This window comes from Xiphophorus hellerii, chromosome 18 (assembly GCF_003331165.1).
Source record: "Xiphophorus hellerii strain 12219 chromosome 18, Xiphophorus_hellerii-4.1, whole genome shotgun sequence".
Taxonomy (NCBI): Eukaryota; Metazoa; Chordata; class Actinopteri; order Cyprinodontiformes; family Poeciliidae; genus Xiphophorus; species Xiphophorus hellerii.
The window spans coordinates 3,838,341-3,862,120 of record NC_045689.1 but is presented as its reverse complement, the minus strand read 5'-3'; the positions used below and the strand labels follow the sequence as shown (position 1 = coordinate 3,862,120).

The 23,780-nt window shown below is 36.5% G+C and overlaps 3 protein-coding genes and 1 non-coding gene across 7 annotated transcripts in view; 2 read left to right on the top strand and 2 right to left on the bottom strand.

The window, feature by feature from the left end:
- The window catches only part of eml2 (EMAP like 2), a 36,485-nt gene extending 24,818 nt beyond the window's left edge, over nt 1-11,667 (bottom strand). The window contains exon 1 of one of the 2 annotated variants that reach the window (XM_032590961.1): nt 11,426-11,667. In XM_032590961.1, coding sequence (XP_032446852.1) covers nt 11,426-11,636 — 211 coding nt within the window. In that variant the 5' untranslated portion in view covers nt 11,637-11,667. Of the gene's footprint in view, nt 1-2,393; nt 2,481-11,425 lie in introns of those variants that run through there. The other variant, XM_032590962.1, reaches the window with a different exon arrangement.
- On the bottom strand, nt 9,279-9,468 carry LOC116708375 (U2 spliceosomal RNA). Its single transcript, XR_004336664.1, has one exon. It is a non-coding gene; the product is annotated as a U2 spliceosomal RNA (small nuclear RNA).
- Nucleotides 11,668-14,183: 2,516 nt separating the features above from the next.
- On the top strand, nt 14,184-19,822 carry rhbdd1 (rhomboid domain containing 1). Of its 2 annotated transcripts, none has more exons than XM_032544916.1 (8): nt 14,184-14,450; nt 15,659-15,823; nt 16,182-16,461; nt 16,540-16,672; nt 18,173-18,261; nt 18,485-18,547; nt 19,031-19,165; nt 19,240-19,822. In XM_032544916.1, exons 2-8 carry the CDS (start codon nt 15,671-15,673, stop codon nt 19,338-19,340), a joined length of 954 nt encoding a protein of 317 aa, XP_032400807.1. In that variant the 5' UTR covers nt 14,184-14,450; nt 15,659-15,670; the 3' UTR covers nt 19,341-19,822. The 2 variants fall into 2 exon arrangements, with proteins under 2 accessions (XP_032400807.1, XP_032400808.1); XM_032544917.1 differs by having other exon boundaries at nt 15,637-15,823.
- galnt17 (polypeptide N-acetylgalactosaminyltransferase 17) overlaps nt 19,434-23,780 on the top strand; it is a 49,130-nt gene continuing 44,783 nt past the window's right edge. For both annotated transcript variants that reach the window (XM_032591031.1, XM_032591030.1), the window contains exon 1: nt 19,434-19,547. The gene's annotated coding sequence lies outside the window, so the exon portion shown is untranslated. The remainder of the gene's footprint in view (nt 19,548-23,780) is intronic.

The window sequence follows — 23,780 nt, the reverse complement described above, 5'->3', positions numbered from 1 at the left end:
ATCATCATGAAAGTCATCAATTCAGGGTGAAAATACTGTGAAACATTTTAAACTACACAAGCATTACCTTTAACATACAGCAGTAAAAACAGAGTAAAATGTGTTTTAGAGCAGCAAGAGGGAAAAGATCCCAGATTTAAACTCAGCCTGATGCAGTTTAAGTACATTTCAGATTTAATCAACTGGATGCGTGAAAATGTCTCGATGCCATGATGCAGTCAATAAAAACCTGTTAGTAATGAACTGCACACTTTAAAAACAGAATGAATTCAGTGGCACCAATAAAGTAGAAAAATATGCCCAGGATATTATTTTTGAAGTTTCTGGCTGGATGTGAAATATTAATTTCCCCCTAAATCTAAAAAGTGGTTATGAAAGGAACGATCTCCATCATGCAATTATGATAATTGGCTATTAATGTTTTACATTGTGAAGGGATCAAAGCCCTTTCTTCATGGAAGAATTGTTATTTAGTCTGTTGTTGCTCATATCTTGTTATTTCAAGTCTGGACTTTGAGTGTACCACTCCAGAGCTTTCACTTTTGTTTTTGTGAGTCGTCAGCTGGATTCGCTAATTTGCTTTGCATCATTATTGTGTTGCTGCTCAGGTGTGCTGGAGCTTAAAAGGGAAGTATTTTGTATTTTCCAGGCACATGGTGCCATTTTATAGCACAACCAAGTAACTAATGCCTTCTGTTGTTACTAAAATGCTGTAGATATAAAAAACTAACTTAAAGGAAATTTTAATTTGTAATTTGAGGTCTTAAAATTGGGTCTCTGTCTCTTTAAGAAGCTCCTGCTCTTTTCAACACGTCCTCACAACAGTACTCCTCATTATGCCGTTTGCAGCCGTTTTTAGGAGCGTTGGATGAGTAGTAGGTTGCATGTAGTGCGACCAGGTGTTTGATAACTGCTGCTGCCGCTAGTCTAGAGGAGCTGAGTGGAAGACGGCGCTCGGTAAGAGCAAGCGTTTAGGCATCCAGAATGGTTGCCAGGGGAGATTCAATTGGATTGCTCAAACATGCATACAACAATCAAAACAACATCAAGTATGTTTTTGATAACAGAAAACATTAAAACATGACGTAAAGTTTAATAAAGTCAATTTTACATAAAACGGTCCAAGTGTTGTAAGTAGAACTTGCAATTTTTTACTTAAACCAGCTGATATTTCTTGCTGAAAAGTCACTTGTAAATTAGTTTTGTCTTATTTCAGGTGAACTAAAGTATTTGCTCTAGAAAGTAGATAAAAATAAAGATTTTGTGTTTTCACAGTGTAATTTTACAACAGGATCTGTCCACAGAATATTTTCCCAAATGTCTTGGGGACAAGATGGGTTTGTGTATTTTTGTGGCTGGGAAGTTGTTTTCATCCTGGAACTGGACATGCAGCAGCATGACCTTAATCTTGCATTTGTGCTCAAAAATCCACCAGTGTGGCTGAGCAAAATCAATTCTGCAAGGAAAAGTGGGCAAGAAATCAATCATTGAGAGTTAATCCCAAAGGTTACACACCCAGTTATAAGGTTTAGGTGGGGAATTATATGTTTTTTTTTCTTTTACATGGGGACTGGTTGGTTCAGGCAGATGTTTTATTTCTTTTGTAAATTAAATAGCTTGTTATATTAGCTCAGATTATCTTTGGTATTAAGTTGTTCAAACTGACAGTTTCCTATGTGCAAACTTGTGTTTCTGAGGTAATATCTGCTCTAATATCTGGCTGGTTCAGACAGATGCTTTATTCCTTTTGTAAATTAAATAGCATTTTGTGTTAGCTCAGATTTCCTGATTGAAATCTGTTCAAAATCTTTCAGTTTTCTATGTGTAAACTCGTGTTTATGAGGTAATGTCTCATTTCCTACAGGTTCAGAAGAAAACAGGATGAAAGCAGCAGGGCTCACCTTCATATCCACCATCTGTTTGGAGGAACTACAGCAGCGATACTATTCATCTTTGTCCTTCAATTACCATAAAACACACAGAGTCACAGTGGGTGCAATTCAGTGGTATTGCATTACTGTCCCTGCTAACCAGAGGTCACATCGACTTCATATTCAGCAGCCAACAGAACTCACATGCACCAACTTCCCTTTCTGTAGGATTTCCATTTAAACAACACGGCAGCGGTATTTAAGAGTCAGCTGACGTGAAGCTGATTCAGACACATGGCTGGTTTCAGGAAGCAGGGAACGAGGGGAGCTGGGAGACAAAACAAAGGGATGAATGGAGAGAGAGAGAGAGAGCGAGATGGGGGGGGAGACAGGCGGAACGATACGGCTGATGAAGCACTGAGTGATGGGGGCCGGTGCAGGCCGGGGGGTAATCAGAAAATTGAAGGTGGTGAAATATTCATGCTGTGAATTGAGGATGAGGATGAAGGTGGAGCTGCCTACCTGCCATCCGGCCTACGGCGATTTCTGGTCACTCCTCCTGTCAGTCAGTCAGTCCAGAGAGCGAACAGACGCTCAGTCAGCCTGGTCACTTTCCCCAACTACAAGCTCATGGACTCCCTCCCATCTCCACACACACACACACACACACCCCCACACACACACTCCTCTCTAGCTGAACCACTCCCTCCTCCATCTCCACTTCCTCCTCAGTCCCTTGGACCACTCCCTCTTCCTCCTGCCACTCCCTCCCCCCAGATTTCCCTCTTCATCCTCTTTACATCCCTCCTCTTCCTCGTGTCTCATTAACTAAAGGCAGGGAGAGCGGAGAGTGGCGGGGCGGAGCCTGGCTCACGGCCACGTTCACACACACTGCATCAGCATCCGTACAGCCAGGCACCGCCAGGAAGAGATGCTGCAGAGTCACACTGCATGATTAATGGCACCCTCACAGAAAAGGTTAGGCACCACACCGACACATGCAGCCTTTTCCTGGTGGAAATATAATAACAAGACGCCATGTTACACCAACTGGCTAAAGAGATCCCGTTTGTCTTCAGTTTGGATCGACAGGAAGTGGATTTCTGCAGCTTAAATCGCAAAAAAGTGATAAAATTCAAAGCATAAAGGAGATTTTCCCTGTTTAGTCTGGTAAGCTCCAGACTTAGCATGCCGCAATAATCAATTAATTGCATGATCAAGGTTATTATTGTGAACTAAAACTAACAAAATAACAAAAACTGAAAATAAGAAAACATTTCTGTTAACTGAAAAAAAAAAACATAAACTAGAATTACGTGTTTATAAAACCAAAAAAATGAAATTATTAATATAATATCCTTTGATTTTTTGATTATGAATCTATTTATTAGCCTTTCGAGCTGAACTTAAGCTCATCTGCAAAACGGCAACAGAAAAAGTTGGGAGAAAACACCAGAGTCTGTTGTTAACGTCTGTTGAGTATTCCTTATCCAATCCATGTATACATAATCACAACACAATACTCTGACTTTTTAAATCTGACATATGAAAAACAAACTACTAATACAACTAATAAGAACTAAACTATAATTAAATTACATTTAACTAATAAATGAATACTAACAAACACACTAAAAACGAATTAAAGCTAAATTAATTGCTTTAATTAGAAATAAAACGACACTATAATTAAAAACCCAAAACTATTATAACCCTTGGTATGATAAGTTAAAATGAGGTCAATAATTTCCATCCTGATGATTGATATTTTTTAGAAGGGTAGGTAATTTTGTTTACAGAGACGTCATAATCCATTTTATTTATGGTATTGGTTGTTTTAGGTTTTTATTTTTGCTGTTTTTTATTGTTAGGTTTTACTTTAGATATTTCAAATTCCAGCACTAAGTGTTTATTGGTCTTTGAGAAGGTAAAGTTGCATTATTCTGCTTTCATCATAAAATTAACGGAAAATGGTCTCAAAACTAAAATATTATCGTTTATCACAATAAATAACTGTAGTAAATAATTACTGGGACAATTTATTGTCCAGCAAACTTTGTAATTGTGACAGGCTTTATCAAGAGACAAATTTAACTTTCATTGCAGGCAAGGAAGCTGATGCTTTTTAAAGAAAAACGAAAAACGTGTTTAAAAAACACATCTATTATGATAGTGAGACATTTTGTCTCTCTGTGATTCACAAAACCATATAATCACACAGAAGTGTTGTAAACAGAGATCTTATAAGCACTCAATTCAATAAGTCCTTATTTCTTTACACCGATGGATAAAAATTTGACCTCAGTGCCTGATGCCTAAACTGACGGCAGACTCTCTCACTCCCTGAAGAACGCACAAAAGATGTGTCATTTTGTCTCTTGTTTTTATCACCTCACACCACAGTCTGCACGTCAGCGCTGTCCACTGGCAAACAGGGCTGTGACGGACGGCTCTATCAGCTGTAACACTCTACGCACTGCTTCAGTCATCAGTCACATCGATCTGAAGGAACAGTCTGTTCTCTGCTGGCTGCAGCTTTCCCTTTAAACTGGAAATGTGCTTCAGGTGCCGTTATGCTCTGCAGTAATGTGTGTGTGTGTGTGTGTGTGTGTTTTTGTGGAGACACATCTGCTCCCTCTTGTTCTTTTATATTTAAACATCCAGCCTTTTTCCAAGAGAAATCGAGTTTTTTTTAGTAGAAAATAAAAAAACAAACATTACCCATTAATAACATTTCAGCTAATTAAAGTCCGGATGGGAGTTCCAACAAGACATAAATTCTACGCCTACTAATGTGAACTCAGAGACAGGAACCATCAAATCCACCAACAGACAGTGAAACTGTTAAAACCCAAATTCACTGAGTTGCATCAATTCGGGGTGGAGTTAAAAGTGTGTTAAAAAGCAGCCTGGTTGCTTATGTGGGGAGCTAATCTGAGAATGGTTCCTATAATGCCATAAAATTCTTTAATATGTAATCCAGAGGAGTGCAATAAAACTATAAACATTATTAACAGGTGAAGGGGAACAGTGTTGGCCTTCTGGTGTAATCAGGAGTGAGAGGAGAAAAGCTGATCTGTGTGGAAGGTCTCTGGTTACAGAGGACAGATGGTTGGTAAAGACAGAGAACAGCAGACATGAGGCTTTACCACCGCTACGCATTTTCATGCTGTTCCACATCTTGCATCTTTAATGCAACTCCTTCAACATTTAACTATTTCAAATTTAACAGCTGACATGTAAAGGTAAAAAATATTACATTTCCAGAAAGAAAAAGGTGATACATTCTGACAAACAGGAGGGGACCAAGAACAGAGACTTGAGGGACACCAGAAGATACAGAAAACGAGCATATGAGATCCAAAGGGTCACTTGGGCCTCACTACCTCTTTACCTCATGCCGAGTGGCACTGAGGGTTTTTTTGTGTGGTTTCGGGAACTGACGCTCTGACGGGACACCACCCTGCTTCGCTGCTGTCTGACCATAAAAATTAGCCATGATCCTCCTTAGCATCATGTGACGCTAAGAGCCAGAAAGACATCCGTAGCATGGTATACCCCATTATAAGCCTGACGGGCCACCAGGCTTTACTTGGCCCCCCACCAGGATAAGTGTTTTATTTTAAATAAATTTTTTATTTTATTTTTTTACAAAGAACAGTGACAGTAAAGACGGATTAGGCTAGGTGTATAGTTGAAGCACTGAACTGGGCGTGAGTTCTGTCTCTGCTGGAGACCTGGTGACCTGTCCAGAGGAGTCCCAACTCTTGAATTCTGCCATTAGCTGCATTTCCTTTACTAATGTGCATTAAACTTTGTCAGTGTTTTGGTCATGTTAAAAAAAAGGGAAAAAAATCACAATTATGGTGTTTCCATTAAAATCAGATGTGAATAAGTTTGTCCAGATGATAAGTCATTAATAAAAGTTCTGCTCCATTATCCTCCAACTACTTCCTGTTGTCTTCTTCGTGGTTTGCACCAGTGGCAAACCAACAGTGGCAAAAAAAGGAGTGTGCACTGCAGTTTTTGAATGGAAACACCAAAAAAAGAAAACCACCTCATCCCATCAACATTTTTTAGTGACAACTCTTTTTTTAAAAAAGAAAAGAAATTGGCTTATTTCCATTAAGCAGATTTACTTTCACATTGTCATATTGCGATTACCAACCATGCAAAAGGATTAGGATCTGTAGTCGTCCTTGTTGTGGAATAAATCACCTGAGGTTTTTGATGCTACTAGATGCAATACTTCTTTAATAATCAGTGTTTCAGTTGGATAAAATCAAATATACAACTGAGAAGCTTAAGTTGGGCAGATGACCTTCCCCAGCAGGACCAGCTGTCACTTAACAACTGCCAGAAAACATCATTTTTCCTCCATGTTCTCCATCCCTTCCTCACTTTCAGCTAAACAGTATTTATGTTGGGTTTTTTAATTAGATGATGTGTAACCAGGAGCTTCAGCTGAATTTAAAAGTTCAACATTGACCAATCAGATTGTGCTGGAACATTACAGCTCCGGTCAGACTTTCACCACCCCTCGCTGTCCTTCCACCTGCCGCTCAGCGGGGCAGTCTGTGGGCTTTAATGAGCAGCAATGCATTAATCTACACACACACTCACCGGCACACACTCTGGTTTAAAAGTTCAAAGATTCAGATTGTATTCTGCTCTAGTTTCATGTGGTTCAGGATGATTCATTTATAAAATCAATTCTGCTTTCACAGAAAAGAGAAAAAGACACATCTATGGATCTGTTACAAACACAGAACCCTGCAAAAATATACAGACAGCTCGAGATTTTTCATATTTTTTCATGTTGCACCCAAAAACTTCAATGTATTGTGGGGAACTTTAATAGGATACACCAACACAAAGTGGTGCTGGATTGTGAAGTGGAAAAAAATTAGACATTCAAAAGGGAAATTTAAAATTTGTATCCCCCTTTCAGTTTACTTCTTCAGTTATTATCAAAATCTTATATATATCAAAAGAAATCTGACTTTGTAATTTAACGCCTTGAAATTGGGCCTTTGTCTCTTTAAAAACTCCTGCTCTTTCTGAAACTCTGCCTTCAGGTGGTCATCCCATCATTGCTCCTCTACTAACCCTTTCACAACATTTTACCAGCGTTGTACTGAGAAGTAGCTCCTATAAAGAGCTCAGCTGATGCGCAGTTCCACCAGGTGTCTGCTAGTTGCTTCTGGCTAGTCTGAAGGAGCTGCTGAAGAAGGCTGCTCTGTGAGATGTAAGCTTGGAAGCTTGGAAATTGCAACTTGGAGGTGGAGCTGCGCCTCGAAGGCGGGGCTAGGTCCAACCAGGCATTTTGCAGAGTTGAATGGTTGCCATGGAAATTAAAGGATTTCTCAAACATGCATGAAAGAATCAAAGCAACACTCCAGATTTGGTTTTGATGACTGAATAACATTACAACATGATGTAAAGCTAAAAATAAAGTCAGTTTTACAAATTACTGTACCTTTAAAAAACCCAAAACTGAGAGAATTTTTACTTTTACTATTTTCTCCACTGTTGGTTCCATGACGGCATCAAGAAATATCAATAAAAATCTAAATATGAGTATTTTACACAGTAACCGCATTGCCTAAAAGACACTGCAAAAAAGTTGTCCGTTGATTTTTTTAATCTTCACTTTTATCGTTACCACAATAAATATGGCAAACTAGACCTGCTGGGGTCATAGCAGTGAAAGGAGGTTCTAGAAAGTACCGACTCAGAGATCAACACTGAGGACGTGTGTAGAGGTCTGAACATTTTACTCTGCTAGTCCAAAACCCAATGCCTAATTTAACTGTCTCACTTCTCCTTTGATGCTCTAGATATGATAAATATCCAAATTCTTCACGTATTTGCATGTAATGCTTCATGAGAATCAGGATATTGAAGATGCAAACTTGCCAGGGAGGATAAGGAAACCAGTAACTCCACCACCGGCAGCCATAACAACCTTGATGATAAAAACTATTTATTACTACATTTCTGGGTAAATGTGTTACTGTGGCTGTGTCTCTCTCAGCTATAATAGACCCACAAACACAAATACTGCTCTTGAAAATCATTCCCATGTATAATACGCTTCTTTAGGACAGCAGCCACATGAAAAAGTGTGATTTGTAACACTAAGCAGGACACAGTAACTGCATCTAATCATATTTTCAATTTTATCGATGCAAAGGAAAAAATAGCAAAGCTAACAATCCCGACAATACGGACAGTTTTGGGGTTTTAAAACATTATCAATTGTTTTAAAACCCCAAAACAATTGGGGTAAGAATCATAATTCTTACATTGAAAAGATATTTATCAAGATAAATGATAAACGATAGGATAAAAGCTCAACCCAATGTCAAAGACATACAAACATTTGCTGTGTGTAGCTAAACGTCAGAAAGCTGAACTGAGTTGCTAATGTTTGTGGTGCTAACAACTATTAACAACATAAGCCAATGGCATATTGCTAGTTTGATAGTAAGTATTACAGTAAATATCCGATATTTATCTCAGTATTTCACAGAGGTAGAGTACTCAAAAATTGTAATCAAGTAATAGTTGTTTATAATTTAAGAACGAGGCAAGAGCTAGTTCTAATCTCATGGCTTGTTTGTTATTGTCATAGCAACCCCATAGCAACTGTTATGGCAGTTTGTTTTGGTGCCTACCAAGATGGCCACCAAAGTTCCCAGAGGTGTGAGGTCACATGAGAACTATGCATTCTGTTAATTCACCCACCATGACAGGTTCTAAAGTAAAACACACTAAAAAAAGTCCAGACTTTGACTATGTCGTTCCCAAAACCTTCAATTTGTTATTTTCTTTTTGAGCCATTCAGAGGTGGATTTGATTTGCAACATCCTCCTGATAAATAGGTTCAAAGATTCCAGAAGTTCAGGCAAACTGTCTCTGATACGAAGAAGAAAAGCAACCGCAATCCATCGTATAGATTTGTCTGTATAAAGTTCTTTTTCTGAAGTGTTGCTAGTTTTTCAGCAGTTGTAGCTGACTGAGCAACTTCCACTTCGGTCCCATCGCTGAACATTAGCAGAAATGACAACCCTGTTTAGAACAACGCCATGGCGGCCATGTTTGCCCAGCCGCCTACCGGTGCTTCAAAAATTTGAGATTAAGGAGTAAATACATTTCTAGGCAACAAAAAAAAAAAACAAGTAAATAATTAATAAAGCAAATAAATTTCAAACAACAGATACATGATCAGAAGACAATAAATTTTTTCTTCATGGTTTGTTTATATTTTAAACATATTGAAAAGTTATCAGCTTTGACAAGTAACTGGTAAAAACATCCAAAATTTAGTTTAGACAAAACTTTGATCTTTATCATTAATTCTTAATCTGTTGTACTCAATAGCATTATTATTTAACAGCATAATGGAGGTGCACTGTACCAGGAGATACTGCAATACCAGGACAATGCATGGAGTGGATGAGGCAAGCCGCAGATCCAGCTCCTTGTTCCAAAAATCAATTTAATATTTGGTCCTCGTGTAGAGGACTATCAGATATTAAACTGATAAGAACAGAATTTACACTTGATCTGAGCCAAAAGGCCGAGAAGCGATACCACATAACCGGGGAGGAAACCATTTCTTCCAGGCCCAGTTCAGTTTAACTCACGGTTCGGAAACTTTAAAATTAATTTAAAGCTTTAGCAGGAACAGAAACAGTGGTATATTTATTTTATCATGACCCGGTAGTTTTAGTATTAGTATGTCGCGGGATATTAAACTCAATCAGTCAACTGAAGGAAAATATCCGGGTTTACATGAAACCACGTGGTGCGCGTTCGTCCAATAGGAAGCGGAGAAGCGAATGCGACTACCAATTTAGTTTCACGTAACACATAAACGTACGTGACGATTTTTTTTTTCGCTGTTTAATTCCAGTTACTTAAATAAAGTTTTCCAGAATAGCTAAATTAAGTTTATAACCCAACCAAGTAATTGATATATGACACTAACGACAAAAGTAACTCATAACGGGCCCAATGGCAGCGAGGAGAGGCTCTTACACTAAATACCAACCCGTTAATAACTTGTTAAATATTCCCAGGAACCTTTAAAAAATAAACTTTAGTAAAAATGTACAGCAAGCCCAGACACAACCTGCACACATAAGTCACCTCCAACCAACCAACACTACCAGAAGGTAACACACTCAGTCCGATATATTAAAACTTTTACTTAGTTTACCTCATTAAAACTATCAACGACACTCCGACGACGGTATTATGTTGTAAACAACAACAACAACAACAAAACTGTCACAACTGCTGTTAAACCTTTGGAAATTAATGTTATAGGAGAAACATGTACAACGAAAACATTTGCATCGTAATTATAGCTGTAATAATGTGAATGCAACTACATTTGTATGCAACACACACTTTCAGGCCGAAGATAAACTGAAACTCACCAGGAAACGTCGCTTTACTTCTTGAATTGATGTTGGAAAATGAGCTAAGCTAACGATCAATTAACCTAGCCTTCAGTACGCGCATGCGCAGACGGCATACCCAGCCGCTTTACACAAGCACAAAGAAAGAAAGGTTAAAAATAAATTATCATAACCCGGAAGAGTTTTTAGTACACAGTATTCACAAACTTCTCCTTATTAGTTTTATTAACAATGCCCTTGTGAAACGAGTTGTGTGGCGTTTTTACACTTGAGATTAGATTTATTTAATTAATTTATTTATTTATTAAATAATAATTTAGGGACACGTAAACACTTTTTCTACAAGTCACCTCTAATAAATAAACTGAAAAAACATTTTGAAAATTACTTTCTATTTTTAAATACTGTTTAGTTGAATTATTATAGATTAAAAATAATAACACAAATTACCCATACCTGTGATCTTTTGATTGGTTATTTTAAGATTAATTTTCAGATTAATTGTGCTAAACTCTATTTTGAAATTCCCTGATTTAAAAAGTTAAAACGTACAATAAAAATACTATCAATACCACAGTATCTTATTTTAAATGGATTACTTTAAGATTCATTTTCAGATCAACTGTGTTTACTAAAAATAAAATATGTATTTATTCTAATTCAAATATTAGAAACAAACAGAAAAAAGAAAAATATTACCAATACATTTATTTTAAGATTAGTTTTCAGAATAATTGGGCTTACTAACCAAACTTTAATTCAATTTAAATATTAGAAACACATGAAAACAAAATAATAATAATTCAAAAGAAAATTACTTCCTATTCTAAAACAGATTAGAAAACTAAAATATAATTAAAAAAATATTACCAACGGACTGTTTTTAAATGATTGTTTAATGATTATTTTTTAAATGTATTGTGCAAACTAAACCAAATATATATATAATTCATATCAATATTTTAATTACATAAGTAAATGCAATATAGAACAAGAGTTCTAAAAGTAGTGAGTAAATGTACACCGAATAAAATGATTTAATTTAAAAAATGTGTGTGAATGTTCGTGTTTCCTTGAAGCCACCAGGTGTGTACGTGTTGCCGGAGGTGACAGGCGGCTCACCGTTGTTGCAGTACTGTAGCAGCAGGTTGGTGCTGTCACACAGGCTCCCACACGAAGCGATCCTCTCCGACATCCTTCCCCGCTCCTCGCCTCTGCCGTCCCTGTCCGCGGCTCCTCCGGCTCTCGGCGGACTCCCCCGTCCTCCCTTCGCTTTTCTCCGCCTCGTCTTCACGCCCTCGCCGCTTCCCGTCTCCCCCACATCCATAAACATTCACATTCACACCTTCACCTGCCTCCGCTGCCTCTGCTTCTCCCGCTCCAGCTTCACAGCCAGCGGCAAGCCGACGTTTTTATTACAGACCCACTTCCGTTTCTTACTTTCAAATTAAAAGCATGTCGCTTCTGTTTTGACCGTACTTTGGGATCCTCCTTATTGGAATACAAAAATGGCAGCGTTCTGAACAGACTCAACATAATGCTGCCACCGCCATGTTTCATAGTTTTCTTAGGTGTGAAAGAATGCCTATAAATAAACCACTATTTAGATCATTTATGAAAAATAACATGCAAAAAAACGTTGAATCCCATAATTTTTTTATCTCAAATTTTTCATCATAATTTTTGTTTTCTGCTTTTCATTATCTTTTAAATAAATTATAAATTAAAATAACTTAATCATTTTCTAATAATTTGAAAGTCAAATTCATCAAGCAAGCAATAAATGGAAAAGCTGCTTGTGAGAAAAAGGCCAAATGAACAGTCCTGCTGCATAAAATAAATAAATAAGTAAATAAATAAATAATGGGAATAAAATGAAATGTATGAGATTAATATAAAATATTTCATAGTTTAATGTCATTAAGAGAGGGGATTGTGTCAACCACAGAAATCATGGCCATCTAAAATCAGAAGGTATGAAGCAAATTTATGCTAAATGAATGTAATAATTGAATAAAAAGCATTCTAAAATGTATGCTTTTTTATGCATTTTGTAGCATTGTGTGTGGGTTTGCAAAGGAGGCCAGAGGTTAATAACCAGAGGTTAACGATTCTCCCAACTCGTTTAAATCTGCGATTCCCATTCATAGGTCACTTTGGTTTTTGGACTCTCCTGTTCTGTTAAACAAATCTTTTCAATGCTGGCACAAAATACCAGCTGAAATCAATAATAATTCATGACCAAATGTGATTACAGGCTTTGTCAAGTTAAAAGAAATTTTTGAAAATTTCAGCACTTCTTTAAAAAAATGTCTCCTTATTTATATTTAAAAAGATGTGCATAAATTGTCACTTAAAAAAACTTATTTTGTTGAATATCATAGAAAACCTACATTTCAGGTGTTTTTTTAAAATCTTTGATTATGTTTCTAATAGATTGTATTTAATCATAAAATATCATGTTAAAATGTTAAAACTATTTATTTGGTTGCAATTTCATTCATTCACATAATTAGAAAGGTTTTATTTTGAAAATCCGACCATTCCATGTCCGGTTTCCCTCGTTAACTACGGTTAACTTACGGAAATGTCTTCCTCTATCTACCCTCCCTGTCGCTGTTTCTATAGCAACAGCTTCTCCGCCAGCTAGCTGCTTGACCATTGGAGGCAGAAAAGGTTGAGGCTTGGAAAAGTGTGCGTCCAAATTACGTAACAAGCGGGTGAGTGAGGTTTCAGTCTCTGAGAGGCCAAATGTAATCTCGGTGTTGTGGTTTTGTTCTTTAATAATTGATGTAGAAGCAGCAGCTACTCTTATTTTAAATTGATTAGGGAGCGCCGATGAATGAATGAGTGAACTAAAATGAAACAAAATTAGTTTATTTTCAGTCAACTATAATCATTTCTCCATATCCCAGAAGTTAAACTTATGACAAATCCTATATTTTTAAGTTTAAATGATTTAGACAGCTTGGTGCACATAGGAGCGTTATGGCAGATCCTTCCTCCCAGCAGCACTGCTCCCAGCAAACTCAAGAGATGTTTTGCATCCCTGCTGATATTTGTGCAGTTTTTCTAATCTCAAATAACATCCCTGCCTTTATTTTCACATCCCTTGACCGAAGGGAGGTGAAGAGTCCCAAAGAGTCTTTCTAATCTCCTGTAGCCTCTTTGTGTTTTCTATGCACAAATACACACACCTTGTACATTGACTGGAAAATATGTTAATTCTGGTCTGAACAACTTTTTATTACTTTATCATTGCTTTTCTTTATTTTGGCAGTGTAATGTAGTGTTTCTTTTTGTTTTATGAAAGGCACTTTGAACTACTTGTTGCTACATAAATAGGAAATAAAAAGGGACAGAAACCTAAAAATAAATAAATAATATGTTTATTAAATACACTGTATTAAAATGACAGTATATTGTGTGTTTATGTTACACTTGAGGTTAGTGATAGTTCATGGGATTTTATTATGCATGATATATAAAATGACCAACTTATAGCATATAAAAATTAATTTCTTGTTTTTGAAATATTTTCTCAAATATCTGCAGGAGAGACGGAAGAATTTCTAAATAAACAAATTAAGTAAAAATAAATAAAATCCATTCCAATCAATAGTTTTTGTTTTATGTTTCAAACAAAACACCAAACTTTATTAAAAGTTATTCTATAATAACTTTTAATTATTAAACTTTTATTAATTGAGTTTAAACATTATATCTATTTTCCAGTTATTCATATTGCCGTTAATTACGTTGACTTCAATGGTAAAGAACTCCGGTTGTTTTTCGGGATTTCTACAAACTATTTACGGTCACACACGCTTTGCATTGACGTCATCAGCACCCGCCCTGAACTACGTAATGCGCCTGCGCCGTTACTTAGTGTTGTTATTGTCACGTGACCATTCCTAACTCCAGCCGCTGCTTGAAAGTGCTCGAAGTTATGATGAAACCAGGAGAAATGAAACGTTGTGACGTGTGGCCGAGAGGTTTATTAGTTAAACTTCACTCCGTCGGTCTGTGTTAAGGTTCCTCTCAGGCTTTTCTGGTGAAAAGCCGCTTTAAACCAGAAGCTAACTTTACTGTCGGTGGGGTTAGCATTAGCCGAAGCGCCTTCAACGGAGGAAGAACTGAACTCACAGTGAGTACAACTAACTTTTATGTTTCTGTTTAAGCTAAGAAAAAAGTGGTTGAAGAAAAATGGGAGGAAGAAATATCAACAGTTGTTAAACCGACCGAGTTAATATTTTTCAAACCGCTCATTTGTGAGTGTTTGTCCAAAGTGGCTACACACCAAAGTTTTGATGAAATAAAAAACTCTTCAACAGTAAAGGAATTAATTACAGTAATCGGATATGTATCTGGCCGTTTTAACATAAAATCGGTTTCACCACACTTACATTTCAAATACTTGAGATTAGTTTATGACTAAATGTATTAATTAAGATATCCAATTGTGTTTTGACTACACGCAATACCTATTTGGGAAATATCTAATTACATTCTGACTTGTATAAGTAACGTCAGATTCACTTTTTGATCTGATTTGTCATAATTCCAATTAAACGTATATTAAATGTACTTATAGACACGTGATATACAAGATCAAACAAGTGCAAATTAAATTTAAAAAGCAAATAATGACTCAGCAAAACTAATTTAGAGATTAGTTCAAAGTTTGGCAATAAATCAATTGCATGATAAATTACAGTGAACTCAATCAACTCATTAAAAACTGGATGACAAAAGACTTTAGTCAGCTCGTTTTTTTAAATGACAATTTTGTTTACATAGACTTCATAATTAATTTTTTATTTGTTATTTCTGTTGTTTATTTATTTTGGATATTTAAATTATCTGCCAGTTCCAGTGTTAAATGTTCAGTAGAATTTAAAATGTATTTAAAATAATCTCAAGACAACAATAGTGTCGTTTATTGCAATAACTTCTGGGACAATTTATCGTCCAGTATAAATTTGTTATTGTGACAGTCCTAGTCAAAGTTTCCTTTTAAAATATCTCCAGATGAATTAGAGATATGTTGACCATTAACAGCTTTTCTACGTCAGATATCTTGAATCAACATTCTGAATATTATACTGCATTTTGTTTTGTCAAAATGTTAAGGATTTATGTAACAAAACATGCTGACAGTGTCACTTTTAGCTTTTCGGAGCTGTTTTTTGGAGTGTTAGGTTTGCAGATTTCAGGTTTGGTCCCCATTCAAACCGAGTTTATTGGGCTATTCGGTGTGAAAACATCCTTAAAGAGCGCCTGCTCTGCTCTGCTCTGCTCTGTCTGGTTCGTAACGTCGGCCATGGTTGAAGTCGTGTTGCTGCTTCCTGTCAGGCTGGTTTCAGGATGAACAGGAGATCGAGGTCGTCCCATCTGGGCTTGCTGATGCTGGGCTCCCAGCTGCTCCAGGTGGGCCTGGACAACATCCCCCCGGTCACTCTGGCTGTCCTGGCTCTCAACGTTTACCTTTACCTCTTCCCAGCAGCTCCGCTCCTGAGGGTAAATAACTAATCCACACATCCAAACATTTAAAAGCAAAACGATGTATTTTTTTTTTTCATTTACTGAATTGTCCTTGGTGGTTTAGTTGACAGAAATAATCACCATTTTGCATGATTTCTAAAAGAAACGCACTGATCCGATATTAATATCTGTATTAATTCTTCAATTTATTGGTAGTTTAGTTGCTTGGAACTGAATTACTCTTGGTGCAAAGTAATTAAATAAATGTGTAAGTCATCACATTTATGTCTGTTTAAAAAGTCAGGTCAGCTGTTTTTCTGCATCAGATCAGCCGATACCTCAGAAGTGGAAGAAGTGGATCGGTTCACCCTTAATTTGTTTTGTTTATTCCCAGACCTGTGTGAGCGTCCAGCAGGCGTACTGGCAGGGTGAATGGCGGCGGCTGCTCCTGTCGCCGTTCCACCACGCCGACGACTGGCATCTGTACTTCAACATGGTGTCTCTGCTGTGGAAAGGGATGAACTTGGAGCGGCGGCTGGGCACGACCTGGTTCATCTACGTTCTGTCCGTCTTCTCCGTGCTCACCGGGGCGGTGTACCTGCTGCTGGAGGCGCTGCTAACAGAGCTAGCTGACGACCAGTCCTACAGCCAGGCCTGCGCTGTCGGCTTCTCTGGTACGAGTAGATCTACGGGTTTCTGAGTGGAAACGTTTGGGTCCTCTTCACTGCTTGGTTTTTATGTTTTATTTCCAGGTGTGCTGTTTGCGCTGAAGGTGCTGAATAACCACTACCACCCCGGCAGCGTGATATACGTGATGGGGCTGCCGGTGGCTAGCCGCTACGCCAGCTGGGTGGAGCTCATTCTGATCCACTTAACGGCACCTGGGTGAGTGTAAGAGAAAACATCCTGGATTCTGGAGCCGCTTCCCCAGATTAGACTCGTAAAGATGCTTTTTAATCCCAGTAAAACCAATTTAAACAGCTTTATAATCATTAACTAAGCCTTCTTCTCACTTTAACTCTGTATTTTATAACTCTGAAACACTTTAGGTTCCACTTTCCACTAGTTTATTTCCAGTTTATTTTTTTATTAATTTATTTAAACATAATGCTGCACTAAATGATATCCTATTCAAATTTCTAAAGATGCTTTTTATTAACTGCACTGTTGGATTTGATCCACTAGATGGAGCCGTTTCACGTGTTTAATAATATATATTATAGACTTAAAAGACATTTTTGTCCTCAGTCCTGATAAATTAAAACCATTTAGTCAAAAATCTAAACTGACCTTTTAATAAAAACAGCTTATTGTTTTTGATAAATATCTATTGTGAGACATTTATTTTTTTGAAGAGTAATTTCATGTAATTTTTAGGTTTAAAAATATAGAAATGTATAAAAATTGTGCAAAAAATAAAAATGTTCTTTTATTGGTTGTTGATATTTGTTAATTTTCTTTTTTTAAAAGCACAGTTTATAACTGAATGACAAGAAAAATTATTACTGCTAATTACAGCTACAGCTAAAGATTATTTCAGTAATCGAGTAATCTATTGATTATTCTGAAGAATTGTTGAAACTTATTCCAATTGTTCCATGAAAAAAACTGTATTTTTTATTACAAGGGTTTTATTTTGAAAATGAGACTTTTTCTCAAGTAGATTAGCCTGAAAACAATATAAAGATAACATTTTTATTCAACTTTTATTAAACCAGGTAAGCTATTAAAAACAAGTTCTTATTTACAATAGAGACGTGACATTTTAAGGGTTAAATAAATAAAAACATTGCATTTTTTTATCCATTTGTAGAATCTTTCACTTATGATTTGGGAAAAATATATTTTCTACCAGTGGAACTTTTTTTAAAAATCAGTATTAAGGTATTATTGACTTAAAACAAGCTCATATATTTTGCTGAAAAGTTACTTGTAAATTAGTTTTGTCTTATTTCAATTGTACTAAGACATTTACACCAGAAACTGGAGTAAAATGACTTGATAATATTTAGTGTTTGCAGTGAAATCCTGAGCTTTGGAAATGTTCTGCTGGGAACCATTAAATCCAGGAAGTGTTTGATTCCCAGAACCAGGAATGGAGAAGCTGCATTCAGCTTCTGTGCAACACAGATCTGGAACAGAAAACTGAAAAACAGCCGAAACACTGAGTTCCTTTAAATCGGTAGTAAAAACCCAAATGTTTAGAGTTGCTAATGAAACATTGACCAACATTTTAATGTGTGATGATGATATTTAACTAAATGTAATGTTTCAATTGTTGATTTTTGTGTTTTTATGACGTAAAGCACTTTGACCTGCCCTGATGCTGAAACCATTGATTGATTGATTGATTGATTGATTGATCCGTGTCTGCTGCTCCTCCAGGACTTCGTTTGTGGGTCACCTGGCAGGGATCCTGGTGGGTTTGCTCTACACGTCCGGACCGCTCAACAGAATCATGAGGAAATGTGCAGGTTTGACTTCATTTAGCCGTTTTCTCTTCTTTAAAACCTTCGATCTGACACTGAGGAGACGCCGCGGCTCAAACACATCAGCTCTTAAATATGTCCAAAGTTTTAAATTCATTTGATTAGAAATTGACTCATTTATCATAACCGGGTCTTTCAGTTTGGTTAGACAGTTTTAACAGTAACTTACTGGTTTCACTGGATTCTTCTGTTTCTGTGTTTTCTCCAGATTTGTTCATATCAAACGAACACGGATCACATCGCAACTACTACAGATCTTCTGGCACATCAGGTACCAGAGCATGCTGGGAAATATTTCATAAAATATGAAAATAAAGTCATAATATTACCAGGATAAAGTGGTAATATTATGTCTTTCTTCTGTAACTTTATTCTCATAATCTTCTGACTATTTTTGTAAATTTCTAACTTTATTCTGCTAATTCTATCATTTTATTTTTGTTTGACTTTCATTGATGTAATATTATAAATTTATTCTCATATTATTATGACTTTGTTTTCACAATTTTATGTCTTTATTCTTGAAAAGTTTAAGATTTTATTCTACTAAGAGTTGAATTTTGTAATTTTATTACTTTATTTATTTATTATCATACTATTTTCTTCATTTCTGTTTGACTTCCATTTTTGTGGTATTATGAATTTATTCTCTTAATTTTATGACATTTTCTCAGAAGATTTTGACATTATTCTCATAATTTTGTCTTTTATTTATCTTTTTCTTATCATGGCCCTCATTCTCTCACATATTCAGGTTATGCTGGCCAGAGTGGAGTACACTATGGATACTTTCATGACCCCCCAGGTTACCACACGGCGTCGTACACCGGCGGGTTGACGGAGGAGCAGCAGCTGGAGGCGGCCATCAGAAACAGTCTGCACGACCGAGGTGAGACGCTCTGAACTCTGGACTCCTCACCTGAAAGAAACACACCTGACGTTACTTCCTGCTCATTCTCTCAGGACGAGGCCATGACCGACGAGGTCGTCCGTATCGTGACTCCTCTGATGATGTCAGCGCCGAGGAGATGAGGTGGAGGAGGAGGAGGCGGTTCGACAGCTGAACTCTGGTTCTGGTTTTGGTGGAAGGAGGAACAGACTGAGGAGGATCGCTCTGAATAAAGCGATCAAACGTCGGCGTTTCACCACCTTCTGTTCTTTCCTGAGTCTGTTATTAATGAGCCAAAGAGAGCCGATTCTGAGCTTATATATTTTGTTAAAACCAGAAGACGTGCAGCTTCTGAGCTTCGACTGCAGGACCAACTTTGGAGGTAAAAGTGAAAAGAAGATTTCTCTTCCTTTTTAACTTCAACTGAACTCTGGTTGGTTTGGACAGTTTGCTTATAAAAATCATCAAACATTTTCCAGTTTCATATCAGACTGTCTGTTAGACAGACTGATATATAAAAAACAGAGGAATAAATGTCTGAGAAAATAAACTCTGAAAGTCTGAAATCAGTCTCAAATTTTCTAGAAAAAAAAAAACATTTTGACTCAAAATTTTGGGAGAAACTCAAATTCTCAGATTAATCTTAGAAATTTTGTAGAAACACCTACATTTCTGAGTTTGAAAAGTCAAAACATTGCAGAAATTTCTGAGTTCTTTCTGAGATTTTAGGATTTTCTAGAATAAAATGTGACTTTTCAAACTCAGAAATTTCTGACTTTTTATCTGGATAATTTCTAATAAAAAAAACAAACAAACAATTTTTACAGAAAATTTCTCAGAAATACCTGACTGTAGAAAATGTTTATGAAATTTCTCTTTTTTTCTAGAAATTTTCTCATAAAATTGTTGTCTTTTTGTAGAAAATTTTCCAGAAACTTTTGACTTTTTTGTAGAAAATTAGATTTTTTTACTCAAAATTAAAAAAATTTGGACTTTTTAATATAAAAGTAATTTTTCAAGTAATTAAAATATGATTTTTTTTTCTAGAAAATTCCCGAGAAATGTTTTTTTTCTAGAAAATTTGAGAGAGATTAATTTCACCAAATTAATTTCTCTTAATTTGGAGATGTACAATTGTACAATTTTCTTTTTTTCTGGCTGTTGCCATCAAATAAAGCTGCAGCTCTTCTTGCTGTTTGTGAATTCTCAAATGATTTTTCTTTAATTTTCTAATTATTTATTTTTGTGACAAATTGTCACAGAACATGTTGAAAAGGCCTTAGAATAAATGTCGTTTTGCAGTAGCAAAGTCTCACACTGATTTAATTTAACCAAAATTTTAAGTCTGCCTTTAAATGCAGCGTGTTTATTAGTCTAGAAAAGTTTTGATACTGAAAAAAAAATTTGAACCTGAGAAAATAATTTTTTTTATCTGAACATAATGTGTTAAACTACTTTTCATATTCAAGGTTTTTTTCTTTCAGTCTCAATTTTTTTTCCTTTTGAACAAACTTTTTGGCCTCAATTTAGCTCCATATAGATGTTCTCGACATGTTAGCAACGTTAAACTGAGTGATTGTTGTTTATTATTGAAACATGGAAGAAGCGAATGTAGCTCAGTTTGTATTGATTGTGATGCAAATTGGCATCTTTGAATAATTTGTTTTTAAAGTTACTGAATATATCAACATATTTTGACAAAAACTCTAATCTTGAGAAAAACGCACAGAAATGACGGCTGTAAAATAATCACAAATAATTTGAAGCAGTCACAGTTCATGGCTTCCAGCTTGTTGGCCATGGCAGTCTTCCTGTCAGGTTGGTTTAAACTGGTGGGGTGCCTGTCTGCTAGGTCTCCAAAGACAATATTTCAACTGATTTCCTCCTATCTGATGGACAAATCTAATAAATAGTCGATGTTTTGGCTCATACAGCAGCCTGGCTCTGCTCTGATTGCACACGCTTCCCACCCTCTGATCCCGTTGGAGAGAAAGTTGCCGCTCCAGTCAATCCTGTGTGAAGGTCAATTAGTCGTTGCCTTTGCAAGCTGAGATCACAGCGACTCCCACAGGAAAACCAAACGTGTTGTTGCATAAACGGAACAAGCTGCTGGTGTTAAAGCCGAGCATCAAATCCTGCTTAGCAACTGAAAAAGTGTCGCAGTGAATGAGCTGCAGACCGACGGGTCGCTTCTGAAGCAGATTTAATCTTTGCATGTTCTGATTGATCAGGAATCGATTCTGGATCGTTTCCACCGAGCCTCTCTTGTCTTTCTTAACCATCTTCCAGTTCTGATTATTTTTTTTATTCTGAAAGTTGCTGTCAAATAGAGAAATCTACTAAACATTTTTTTAATATAGCAGATCTGTCTAATTTCTCACATTCCTTTAAGGTCAAGTAATGAAATCTTTTTTTAAAGTAATATCAAAATTTGTTGAATTTTGAGGAATATTATATATAGGCCTATATATATAATAATTTTTTATTATTCTAGCTTTTTGGGACCCTAAGCAGCTGCTTAACTTGCATTATTCCTTGGACCAGCCCTGGTTTTAAGTGAATAAATCCATTAATATTTAGTACTAATTCATCTGACAAATTATTTAACGTATAATAAGACATTTTTACCATGTTAGGTGAAATAATATGTCATTGAAAGTAGAACTTATTGACATAAAACAAGCTCTTACATTTTGCTGAAAGGTTGTTTTATATATTTATATTTAAAGTGTTCAGAGACATTTTCACTGGAAAAAGAGCAGGAACTCCTTGGTGAGAGTTTCCGTTTTTACAGTGTGCCCCAGGTGATCGTGCGGCTTCACGTTTCTGCACCTGGTCGTCGCGTGGAAACGGTTTGCTGTGGAAACGGTTTGCTGTGGAAACGGTTTGCTGTGGAAACGGTTTGCTGTGGAAGCGTGAAGCTCACCTCGCCGGACTGACGCTCACAGAAATGCAGCGGATTGGATCCGAACAGCAGAGCCTGAAGTTCTCTAGCAGGGGTCGGGTTCAGTTCAGCACCAAGCTGCGACCTCTTGACCTTTCCTCTCTACAACAATTCGAGAGGCTGAAGAGATGAGATAAAAATCAGCTCTCATCTACTCTTCGTCTCCCTGCTGTCACAGTCTTCCCCTCCGTTTCTTCCTTTCTTTTCTTCTCTCTATTGCTTGAGGATTTTTCTCCTCTCTCTCTCTGCCTGTTCTCGCTGACTGATGTGTTTTTCTCTCTCAGTTCATCTCTGGTCTCACAGACCAAAGCAAAGGTTTTGATCTCACGCCGCTTCTTTTCTTCCTCCTCCTCCTCCTCCTCCTCACTCAGGCGCTCTGTGTCTTTGCGCCAGAGTTTCCTTCAGATCACAGTTGGTGATTCTCTCTGATTCTGGTTCTGTTCGGGTGACCCACTTCTGCAGTGAAACCAACGTTTCACCGCGTTGAGTCCAAACAACGTCTCCATCACCATGTCAATGTTACCATTACACCTAAAAATGAAACACCTCATGTGCACAGCTCGGGAATAACTAGTTACATTTAATAAATTACTTTTACTTTCTCTACTTTCTAATCCAAATATCCTGAAATAAGACAAAATTAACTTACAAGTAATGTTACAGTAAATGGGAGTTTGTTTTAAGTCAATAATTCTTGAATACTTATGATAAAGTTCTAGTCCCACTAGTAGAATATTCCGGCGTTACCCAGCAACCCCAGCCAAGCCCAGCCCGTTACTTAGCAACCCAGTTCTTGTTCCACTGGCCAATTATCTGACTTAGAACTTGGGGAAAATGTCTTGTAGAACTTCTTCATCAATATTCAAGAATTATTGACTTAAAACAAGATCCTACGTTTTGCTGAGAAGTTACTTGAAAGTAGAATAGGGAAGTAACTAGTTACATTTACTCAAGTACATTTGATAGAGTAACGTCTTTGGTGAAAATGTACTTTTAGCAGTATTTTTACTTTTACTTTTGCTTGAGTGACTTTATTATAAAGTACTTCTGCTCCTACTTGAGTAAAACTCTGGATTTTCTTCCCGCTGAATGAAAACAAACATGTTTAAACCAGAAATTCACCAGACAGACACACAGTTTCTGTTCAAGTTTATTATTGAAAGAAACCGATTTGGAAAATCTCTCATTGCCTGATTTTGCTATTTTTGTTACTTTTATGAATTATTGTCACTTGATCCTTAAAATGCCAAAATTTCCACTTAACTTTATATTTTATATTGTAAATTACATCATCATTGCATCTGATGATGTAATTTTTAAATACGAAATGATTGCTAATCTGATCAGTTTCTCAGTACTTGAGTAGACTTTTTTACCAAATACGTTTTTACTTTTACTTGAGTAAAAATACGTTGAAGTAGTGACACTCTTACTTTAGTACAATCTTTGGGTTTTCTGCACTTGTGTTTATTCTTGGCCTGCAGTCTAGAAGTCGATCTGCAAATAAGAAAAACTAAAAATAATTTAGTTTTAGCTCAATCTCTGCAAAAACACAAAATCTTACCAAGTATTTTCATCTGGTTTCTGGTGTAAATATCTCAATACACTTGAAATAAGACAAAAGTAACTTTTCAGCAAGATAGATGCTTGTTTTAGTGCAATTATTCCTTA

Excerpts from the sequence above, each read along its gene's own strand:
- rhbdd1 (XM_032544916.1), top strand. The coding sequence starts at position 15,671 with ATGAACAGGAGATCGAGGTCGTCCCATCTGGGCTTGCTGATGCTGGGC. Across the intron at positions 16,462-16,539 it reads CTGCGCTGTCGGCTTCTCTG|GTGTGCTGTTTGCGCTGAAG; the intron begins GTACGAGTAGAT and ends TTTTATTTCCAG. Across the intron at positions 18,548-19,030 it reads CAGATCTTCTGGCACATCAG|GTTATGCTGGCCAGAGTGGA; the intron begins GTACCAGAGCAT and ends TCACATATTCAG.